This window comes from Chlamydotis macqueenii, chromosome 25, assembly GCF_036417535.1.
Source record: "Chlamydotis macqueenii isolate bChlMac1 chromosome 25, bChlMac1.mat, whole genome shotgun sequence".
In the NCBI taxonomy this organism is placed as follows: domain Eukaryota; kingdom Metazoa; phylum Chordata; class Aves; order Otidiformes; family Otididae; genus Chlamydotis; species Chlamydotis macqueenii.
The window spans coordinates 6,106,747-6,117,543 of NC_141580.1; the positions used below are offsets into that span (position 1 = coordinate 6,106,747).

General features: G+C 51.7%; 1 protein-coding gene and 1 pseudogene across 1 annotated transcript; one reads left to right on the plus strand and one right to left on the minus strand.

The window, feature by feature from the left end:
* Positions 1-5,582: 5,582 nt before the first annotated feature.
* Positions 5,583-5,888, minus strand: LOC147597797 (feather keratin Cos1-2). Its single transcript, XM_086766651.1, has one exon. It carries the CDS (start codon positions 5,886-5,888, stop codon positions 5,583-5,585), a length of 306 nt encoding a protein of 101 aa, XP_086622777.1.
* Positions 5,889-7,850: 1,962 nt separating this feature from the next.
* LOC147597798 (feather keratin Cos1-1/Cos1-3/Cos2-1 pseudogene) lies at positions 7,851-8,159 on the plus strand (annotated as a pseudogene).
* The last annotated feature ends 2,638 nt before the right edge of the window (positions 8,160-10,797 follow it).

Consider the following 10,797-nt stretch of genomic DNA (forward strand, 5'->3'; position numbering starts at 1 on the left):
CACCCTCCGAGAGAATAGGAGGAGATGATGTAGGAAAAATGGCTCAAGGTTTGAGATAAGGTCGGGGAGAAATCCTTAAAGTTACCATCACGGGCAAAACAGACTTGAATTGGGGAAAACTATTCATTTATTTCTAAAATTAGCAGGAGAATGAGACAGGGAACAAGATAACCTCCCCCCACCCCTCCCTCTTCCCGGGCTTAACATTATCTATACTACCTCCCCTCCCGAGCAGCATGGGGGGGGGAGGGAAAAGGAATGGGGGTCGCGGTCAGTTCATCACGCGTTGTTTTATGCCGCTGTATCGTGGTCGGGGGAAGAACTCCTGGCATTCCTCCTCTGCTCCAGCGTGGGGTCCCTCCCATGGGCCACAGTCCTTCGTGGAACTGCTCCGGCATGGGTCATCTCTTTCATGGGGTGCAGTCCCTCCAGAACGGCTGCCCCAGCGGGCCCTCCACAGGCCACAGCCTCCTTCAGGCATCCACCTCCCCCGATATGGGGTCCTTCATGGGTTCCAAGTGGATCTCTGCTCCTCCGTGGACCTCCATGGGCTGCAGGGGGACAACCTGCTCCACCATGGTCGTCACCACAGGCTGCAGGGGAATCTTGGCCAGGAGACGCATTACTCCTCCCCCTCCCTCTGAACTGACCTTGGCGTCTGCAGCCGTTCCTTACAACAGGCTGGCAGATGTCTCTCAGGATCTTTTTTACGTCTTATTCACTTCTTCTCTCCTCTCCACTTCTTGCAACTGGGCCGGACAGAGTTGGGCCCAGTCGGCTGCCTGGCGAGAGGCCAGAGGGTGAGGCCTGCAAGGCCCACGAGGCTCGCGCCTCCCCCTCTCTGCCCCCCGCTCAGCTGCTTCACATCTTCTCCCCTTTTTTTTTTTTGTTTTCCCCTTCTTAAATACGTTATCGCAGAGGCGTTATAACAGAACATTCTGCTACCAATTGGCTCGACCTTGGCCAGCAGCGGGTCCGCCCTAGGCCCGGCCGAGTCCACTGAACAAAGGGGAGCAACTTCTAGCAGTTTCCTACAGAAGCTACCACCTTAGGCCCCCCCTCACTAACAAAACCAGAACAGCGAGTAACCAGAAACTGAGAGTTGTATACAGAAGACACGACCTCAGTCAACATAATCAAACCTTCATTGTCTTTTTTACTACACTTAGGGCCAGAGCTGGAAAAATGTTGTTGTTATAGGGAGCTCTAGGCCCATGGCTATGGGCAAGGTTTCTCATGCTACCGGTGCAATGGAAGGCTCATCTTCCACAGTGATTGTCCCCTCAAGAGAAGAGTAATTTGCTAGTTACTTGTTCCCCCTGTTCAGACGCCAGAACAGGAAGCGAAAGACTGGCCGCCAGAAGACTTCTCCCCCTTAGGCTTGGCTCAGGAGACATCATTTTCTATGGGACAAGGAGCCTTTTGGGGTCTCGATGTTTTGTGAATAATAACCTGCTTGCCTCTGAGATGCATAAATATCCTTAGCTACGCTTGAGTTGTTTTGGAGTAACTGGATGATCTCTGGCAGGATCTCTGACAGTCCCAGGAGCCTGAGCTCTGCCTGTGGAGATGGGAGCTTTTTTTATATACTGGGCTATGGATTAGGTCTTTCCATGGAACTGTTCCCGGACCTGAATATCTGTCCTCTTGTTTTGCACTGCTTTCTTGCCCGTAAGGGAAAGCAGCATAGAAGTCTTCACTTCTGAGCTCTGCTTTTCTAAATTTTGGATCATACACTTTAGGAGAGCATAGAGGAATGGGGTTGTATTATCTATGAAAGATAGAAATCAGTCTTCCTTGTGAGACTTTAGAATATGATAATGGCACAGTGACACCCAGCATCGCTTGCTCTAAACACTAGGTCACACCTTTCCTCCAGACACACTTCTTCTAGTCCAACTTTTTTGAACTGGACCTCAACACCCCTCCTTATCAAAAAAACCAAAAGTCCACGCTGCAGTGGACCCATTGTTGCTTCTGCGGAAACTCGTTAGGTACGTGGTAATTTCCGAATGCATTAATTTCTGAATTGCCTAACTGACGACATCCTTGCAAGCTGAATCATCCCCATGGCTCATTTAGAAGAGCTAAAAACACACATCCATGGTGCCTGTTTGCCATAATTCAAAACCTGAGTGGAGAACTCTGAGTTTTTGGCTGGGAAGAGAAGGGAAGGCTCCAAACGCTGTCGTGTCGTTTCTCACAGGATTAGCTGGCTTTGTTCCTACACTGTTGCAGCCACCCATACTCTAAGGCCTTGGTCTCTGTGTTTGTTGGGGAGAAAAAGCTGACCCTGGTTATTTGGGTGAGACAGAATTTTCTTGCTCTTCTGTCCTTGCTATGCGAAATAGAGAAAACTCTGCTTTGGTAGTAGAAGTTCAAGGGCCAGCTCCCAGCTTCTCAGGCATTGTTAGCAAGTTGCTGAATGCTCAATGTTACAAAGCTAAAACAGGCACTGGTCAGCCCTGCCTGGTTGCTCCGAACTGAGGGGTTTTTTTGACAGGTTCAGGGTTTTTTTGTGTTCTAAAGGAAAGAAAGAAACGGAGTTGAAGCTGTCGGGTCAACTCCAGACGTTCAGCCAGACCACATCTATCTACATGTAAGGATTAAAAAAAAAGACATAAACAGCAGCCCTTCTCGACAGAATCAAGGGTTCATCATGTTTAAAAAAAATAAAGAAACAAACAAAGATATACAAGAATCCTTGCATTTCTCTGGTTATTGTAAACTCCTCAGAGAAAGATATGGGGGTCTGGAACTGGACAGAGCTCCTGTGAAAGAAGCCATGCTGCCATGGCATGTGAATCTAGGAAAAGGCAAACCTCTCACAAGCTGCGAACTCTGAGGTAAGGAAATAGAAATGAAGCTGAACCGATAAAGTTACTTCCAGTATTAGTTACTGACAAATACACTCTCTCCAACTTTCAAAAAATTGCTAATTAGCAGGGGAAAAATCTTTTAACAGCATTATCAACTTATCGTTTCACAACTGTCTTATAAGCAGTTTCCTCCCCTCTCAGCAGGTTTTCCATTCTCCCTCCTTCAATATGGTATTTTTTTTTTTTTTTTGTGAGGGACTGGAAGGTGTGCCAAGTCACAATATGGGTTTAGTCCTTGCTGCAGAGATCTTCAAGCATGGGTATGAGAGGATGTGAGACAGAGTGCCTGGCAATTTCCTGCAAGCAGTTCAGGAGATCCCCTTCCTCAGGGAGATTACATCCTTTTATACCCTCTCTCAGTTAAAAAAATAATTTAAAAAGCTTGTGGCAACCACTGCGGCACTTAGGCAATGCCTCATTCTGCAATGAACTCTCTCCCTTTCTTCTCCTCACAACACAGGAAAATGTGCCGTTGTTAAAGATAATTTTCTGTCTGTGACATTTCCACAGGAAACTTGATGCAGAGCAAAAGGAACACCTTTCCCCCAGTGGGGATGCTGCCCTCTGAGGGCCTCCTGCAGGCCCTAGGGTCATTACCAGAGCACAGTCGTGACGAGGGTCCACATCTCCAGGACATGCAGTGAGGACATTTTTTTTTTTTGGGAGAGCCAAAGCAAGGCAGGACCTCATAGCCACTGGCTCTGGACAAAACTTCCTTAGGTCGAAGGGAGAGGTCTTGAAAGAAGCCTAATCAGAATATTCCACTCTATTTTGCCTCTGGGAAGTGTCATCATTGTACCAAAGCCTTTACTAGCAGCTTGAGGAGTGGAGGCTCTTTCTGCTGCTGAAGCAGTTGGACAAGCTGGAGTAGCCAAAGCTCCTATGGTCTGCTGAAATGATAGACACAAGGATTTCAGGGACAGGAGTGTTTTAATACAGGCAGAAGATATGGACTAAGAGCCAGAAAGGCCCTGGGTAAGCAGATGATACTAAAAAAAAAATTTTCCCCGTTCCTAATATATTAGCATAGAGGTATTATCACTGAACATTCGATCACATGATGGCTTGGCCTCAGTACATTCAAAAAAGGGGAAACTTCTAGCAGCTTCTTGCACAAGCTGACACCGCACTTATCAAAAATAAGAGACACACTCATATTCCCCTTCTTCCTGGCTAACACTGAGATCATGGTGCTACAATCAGTCCTTCGATGTTTAGCAATAATCCACACTCCACACAGCTAGAGTGTGGATTATTGCTGAACTATAGAAGCTAAACTATAGAAGCTAAACTACTATACTACTATAAACAACTACTAAAAGCTAAAATACTATAGAAGCCAGCATTATAGCCCCTATGACTACAGCCTTACAGTTACTAGGGCATGTGTCAATCTCTGTCCTTTCCAAATAAAAGGAATTGCATATACAGCTGTCAGCTGTGTGGCAAAGTGTCCAAACAAACAAGTAGAAGTGCTGATCACCGTGCTTGTCAGAGTCGTCTGGAACTACTACCTGTGTGAGAGGATGAGATTATTTTATCCTAAAAAATATTCAAATATCTGACTGAATCCCTATTCTTTTTATGGTAGAGTATAGATAACGATGCACTTTATTTTTTTCTAAGATTTGCTTGACTGACTGTGCGGTCACCTATAAATACAGTTGAGCATGGGCTGCATATTATTGTAAGCTACCCAGGAGAAATATGTTTAATGTGATTACTCCTCTTCTTCTGTGGGGGCAGAATGACAATGGTGAAGACACAATGGCTTCTCACGGGAAAGGGAGAAAAGGCCTTCTGAAGAGAGAGGCTGGGCCTTAATAGAGGTGGCTCTTGGACTTTGAGCTGGGCAGCGTGTGCTGGACCAGGAGATGCCTTAGCTCCACTGTGGTAGCTTGCAGTGCTGCTCTGTGTGTGTCCCTGTGCTCTACTTTCCCCTGCCCTCTCTCCCAGGTGCACCTCTGGACCAGAGACATGTCCCGCTGCAACCCGTGCCTGCCATGCCAGGCTCCGGGTGCTCTCCTGGAGCTGCACTGGCCCATGGAGCTGTTGGATTGCAGGGTGTGGGGACTCTTGGCGTAGCGTGAGTGTGGCTGACAGCAACCCGAGCTGGAGGGGAGGGGAAGGGAAGGCAGAGATGAGGCTGTGGGCTGTGCCCAGGCATTATTGTCTCCCAGTCCTCGCTCCTGCCACCCTTGGCAGCCATCTCAGTGATGGCTAATGGCTGTGGAGTAGCCAGGGATGTCTTCCTCCACTCCACGGAAAAGGGCACAAGTCAAAATCCACTGCAGGAAGTCTCACCGTCCCCTTCCTCCACCTTCACCCCTGAGCAGACTGGAACAATTGCCGCAGAAGGAAAGAGTTCTCAGAGGCCCAGGCTTGGATGCAGCAGAACTTTATTGAGTCTCAAGAAGAAAAGGATGTGTTTGACAGGGAGCCCTGGGGGCAGCCACTACGATGCGATGCAGCTCCTGCAAGGTGTCATCTGCCCGCCTTTCTGCAAAAGGGAGGCCAAGAGGTCCCTGCAGGGCTGGCATTGGGAGACAGCAACAGGAAAGGCAAAGAGGAGAGAGAAGAGAGTGGAAGAGGGAAAGAATAGCTCAAAGCTCTAAGTACAATACTGCAAAGCTCTATTTCCTGTCCAGCACCATGTTCTGAGGTCTTGGGAGGTTCTTGCCCAGGGATGTTGGCAGCAGCTCTCTAGCAGGGTCGACATCTGCTTCCACAGTAGCGGCTGGTGATGCAGGAGAGGTCACAGCAGCCAGAGTTGATGGGGACTCCGTCACAGCTGAGGATGCTGCCAACAGCAGCGGAGGTGGAGGAGCCCACAACGGTGTTCTGCGGGAAGGAGCTGAGGATGGGGCCGGGCAGGGTCACCACCACGGGGGAGGGCTGGATGACAATGGTGGAGTTCTGGCACTGCCTGACACAGGGCTCATTGCAGCTGTTGGCCAGTGGGGTGGGGCCGCAGGGCTGGCATGGCAGGCACGGGTTGCAGCAGGACATGTCTGTGGTCCAGAGGTGCACCTGGGAGAGAGGGCAGGGGAAAGTAGAGCACAGGGACACACGCAGAGCAGCACTGCAAGCTACCACAGTGGAGCTAAGGCATCTCCTGGTCCAGCACACGCTGCCCAGCTCAAAGCCCAAGAGCCACCTCTACTGAGGCCCAGCCTCTCGCTGCAGAAGGCCTTCTCTCCCTTTCCCCGTCCTGTGAGGAGCAGCTCCCAGTTCCAGCCTAGGACAGCCTATTTCAGCTGAGACATACATCAAGGAAAGACCTGGTCTTGAAAGAAGAGGGGCAGAGTCTTCACACTCACCTGGTTCCCAGGGAGAAGGAGTGGAGAGAAGTGGATGAGAGAGCAGAGAGCTGGGCTGCCTTTTATAGCAGCCCTGCGCTGCCCCGGGCCCACGGGCACCCTCCGTGGAAGTCATAATTTTCTGACAAGCTCATGTCAAATGCAAAACATCCCAGCTAATGACATGGGCTGTGTCCTGGTTCCTTCTGCATCAAGAGGGACTCTTACACACCTGCTGAGGAAGCAGCAGCATGGATTTAGCCACTTGTCCTCAATCAATGTTCAACATCCACAGACACAGTTGCTGGGCCGTCACCCTCCCTTTTTGGTGGGGGCTGTAGAAGTCCTGGTACTTGAGCACCAAAGGAGTTTCACTCAAAGCTTTCTTAGTCGCCCACTGCCACCCAGAGAGTCTCTCCTACATCTCACAGCAGAGCAACATCTGCGCCCCAACCCTTCCCTTCAATACCAGCTTGGTGCAAGGACTGGGCCTTGGCTCACTTCAGCACCAGGCTGATGGTCTGCAGAAGTGCATCTGGCATTGGCCTGGACGTGAGGAGCCTGTGTCCCATCCCAGTCACAGGAAAAACTGCATCATGAGGGGATGCGTTCAGGGATGTCGGCCTGCATGGGTGGGTAGGCTTTTTTGGCATCTTCCCTCTGCGGAACAGGACCCGAGTCTCCCAGGGAAGGATCGAGCCACAGACATACTCGCGCTGTTGCCTGAGGACCCACAGAGACTGCACAGAGAGGGGATGAGGGCAATGAGCGGAGCAAAATTGTCCTGAGAGCGCTGCCAGTGTTTCAGAAAGGTCAAAGGTCAAAGACACCAGCAGAAGCCCACCTGCACGCAGCAATGAGCGACCATCTGAGAGAGATGAGGGCAGCGAGAGAAAAGGATGTGGCGTGTCCTCTCACACGGCAGTCCTTGGGCATCTGCATGAGAAGCAGCAGAGCACTGCCCATTTGGTGTCAACTTGGCCACAAAGAAGCCCACAGGAACGACTGAGGTGCACATCTATAGCCTGCACGAGATCCCCCCAGCACTTGAGCTGAGTCTTGTGCCTGCACTGATGTGTTTCTGCCCCAGAAATCCTCAAAGCTCTCAGCCCAGCAGTTACAGAAGCCTTCCTATGGGAAAGCACATGGCATAAGCCAGGAAATGAGAAGGCCTCAGGGCAGGAAACCAGGACACAGCCCGTATCATTACCTGGGAAGTTTTCCATTTGACATGAGCTTGTCAGAAAATTATGACTTCCACGGAGGGTGCCTGTGGGCCTGGGGCAGTGCAGGGCTGCTATAAAAGGCAGCCCAGCTCTCTGCTCTCTCATCCACTTCTCTCCACTCCTTCTCCCTGGGAACCGGGTGAGTGCAAAGCTGCTTCTCCTCCTCCTTCAAGACCAGCACTTTTTTGAGTGTGTGTTTCAGCTGCAATGGGCGGTCCTAGCTGAGGGCTGAGACCTGCTTCTCAGGAGAGAGGGAAAGAGAGAGGTTTTCCTCAGAGAGGTGCTGGCCTTGGTAGAGGTGGCTCTTGGGCTTTGAGCTGGGCAGCGTGTGCTGGACCAGGAGATGCCTTAGCTCCACTGTGGTAGCTTGCAGTGCTGCTCTGCGTGTGTCCCTGTGCTCTACTTTCCCCTGCTCTCTCTCCCAGGTGCACCTCTGGACCACAGACATGTCCTGCTGCAACCCGTGCCTGCCATGCCAGCCCTGCGGCCCCACCCCGCTGGCCAACAGCTGCAATGAGCCCTGTGTCAGGCAGTGCCAGAACTCCACCGTCGTCATTGAGCCCTCCCCCGTGGTGGTGACCCTGCCCGGCCCCATCCTCAGCTCCTTCCCGCAGAACACCGTTGTGGGCTCCTCCACCTCCGCTGCTGTTGGCAGCATCCTCAGCTGTGACGGAGTCCCCATCAACTCTGGCTGCTGTGACCTCTCCTGCATCACCAGCCGCTACTGTGGAAGCAGAAGGTGCCTCCCTTGCTAAAGCCACTCTTCACAGACCAGACTAGGACCTCCAGGATCACAGAAGATGATGCCAGACTGAACCATGGAGATCATGGCCGTTGCTTTGAGAGGAGCTGAGCGTAACCTCCTATTCCTGCCAAGGCTGTCAGCCCTTTTGAAATGGCCAGCCTGGGCTCTCTCAAAACATGGCCCATGTCTCTCTTTCCCTTCCCGCACTCTCTCCTTTCCCTCCTTTTCCTTTGTTGTTTTCCACTCCCCTGGGCCATGAGGCCCACCACGGCCTCCTTAGTGGGGTCCGTCTGCCCCTCTCCTTCTGTGGGGCAGTCCAAAGTGTACCCAGCAGAAACTATGCCTTGATCAAGGGGCACTAACCCTGGGCTGCCCACGGTGATCTCTTCTCCGACCACTCCTTAGAGACATCTTGTTTTCCTCTTTACACTCATTAAACTCTGCTGCATCCCAGACTCTGCCTCTGTGTGCTCAGTGCCTCTCCACACGCTCTCGGAAGCTGTCCAGGGAGGAAGAAGATACACTGGGAGGGAAGAAACGGGTGAGCGAGTGGACCCTTTCTCATTCTTACAGGATTGGGAAGGCAGGACACACTGGTTTTGAGCTTCCTTTGGTCACTGTCCCTCTGAGCTGAGGACCACTTCACAGGCCGCGACCATCAGCTCTTCCCTTGCTGCATCTCTGCTCAGAAGTATTCTCCTTGGCCTCACAGCATGCCCTACACATGGTGATCCCAACTTATGCTGTCTTCTTGGGAGGACCCCAGTGCTGCAGGAGCTGCTGGGAGCTCAGCAGCCCCACAAGCGCTCCAGACTGTTCTGCCTGCTCTGGATGGAGACTCAGTCAGCCACAAGAAGAAAAGTAGGGGATGTTAGGAGAAATCACCTTGGCTAGAGCCCACAGCGTATTCCTCCTGCTCGCCTTCCCATCCGTCTCCAAAACGTGGGAGCATGGCATGCATCTTAGAGCAAGGAGAACTAGGACAAGTCCCCTGCTCTTCCATCACACCATACATTGCCCTGGGCAGCCCAGCACACAGATTTGCAGGGCTGACGTGTCTCACAGACTGCACCTGCCCAGCTCCCACCAGACCCCGCAGCTCCTGGACACAAAGGTTATTTGCATGGCAATGACTTCGCTCTTCGTGTCAACATTTAGGTACACTCTTCAGTGAGACTTGAAAAAACGTCTTCTCAGATCTTGGCCTTGAGCGCCAGCTCATGCCCCAAACCCTGGCATTCCATGGGTGTCTGTGGTCTCCTGGGTGCAGAAAAGGAACTGCTGAAGGCACTGCTTGGCTCACAATAACTCCTCAGGCACACAGCACCCTAGGGGCTATGTGAGCTTCCCCTCACGCTCTTCCTGCCCACAGTTTGCAGCACAGACGTCATGTTTCTCTGTCTCACTGGGTGCTGGGGACCTTTGGAGGTACAAGACAGGCACCAGGCCAAGCACAGCACAAACGCTGGCGGTGACTCTACCCGTGCTCAGCTTCCCTGGCTCCCTGAGTGCGCTGTGGCAGGACCAGAGCAAGTTCTGCTCACACCACCACTGCTCCTCACTTCCAGGCCAGCTCTTCCTGGCACTGCAGTCCCTACTCATTGCAGATCTCTTTTCCAACAGACCCTGGCACCATTGCCAACCACATGGGCACACGGAAGGGCAGGGCTGTGCCCCTCACAGTCAGACACCTCTCCCTACACGCGGCTCTGCAAGGAACAGGACCAGGCTGGACAGTTACATGGGAAGGACCAGTACTGCTTCTAAGACCAGGAAGGAACAGCCCCAGCATGGCTTCAAGGCTCTGCTGTGCTCTGAGTCAAGGCAACGGACCCTGGGATGCACCCCTTCAACAGGCCACAGAGCTGTCCCCTAGAAAACCGAGATAAGCCGTAGACTCCTCTGGGGACAGGTATCTGCCACCACAGACAGAAGTCTCTGACGGACCTGCTGCTTCACCCTCTGGGAGCTCTCCTTTCTCTTGGCTGTGACAAAAGCCTTCTAGAGAAGAAGTTCAAATGCAATTTGCTATATGGTCCCTGCTGTTCCCTCTCTGGAGTGGCTCCAGGAGCGTTTATCTTCTCCATGTATGGTCTAACCCTGGTGAGGAATGGCCTCCTCATTGTCACCGTGTGGAGCAATCAGCACCCGCAGACCTTGCTGTAATTCTTCTTCCTCGCCAGTCACTCTTCCCCACCTTCCTGGCTATCACTGACTTTGCAATCCTCTCAGTGATGTCCTTTAATTGTGATGTCACCGTACGCACACTGCTCCATGGCACCACTCTCGCACTTCACTCCTGAATTCTCTACCTCTGTCCCCCTGGCAGCACAGGGCGAGAGGGAACGGGGGTGACAATCCATTCATTACACATAGTTTCTACAACTCCTTTGACGCGCGGATCAACCTCTACAACTCGGAAAGAGTTATAAAGCAGGCATGTTTATTCGACGCCGGGAGCGTGGGGGATCGCTCCTCCAAAAGCACGCACGCCGACAGCACATTTTACCAGAAATTTATACGGTGCAGGTATACATATTCATAGAATTGCACAATACAGACATACATAAGCGTGAGTGAGGCGGGGTTATTAACAAAAACCCACTTGCGTTAGCATTTCAGATCTGTCTTTGGTGGTCGTTTACTTC

Excerpts from the sequence above, each read along its gene's own strand:
- LOC147597797 (XM_086766651.1), bottom strand. The coding sequence starts at position 5,888 with ATGTCCTGCTGCAACCCGTGCCTGCCATGCCAGCCCTGCGGCCCCACC.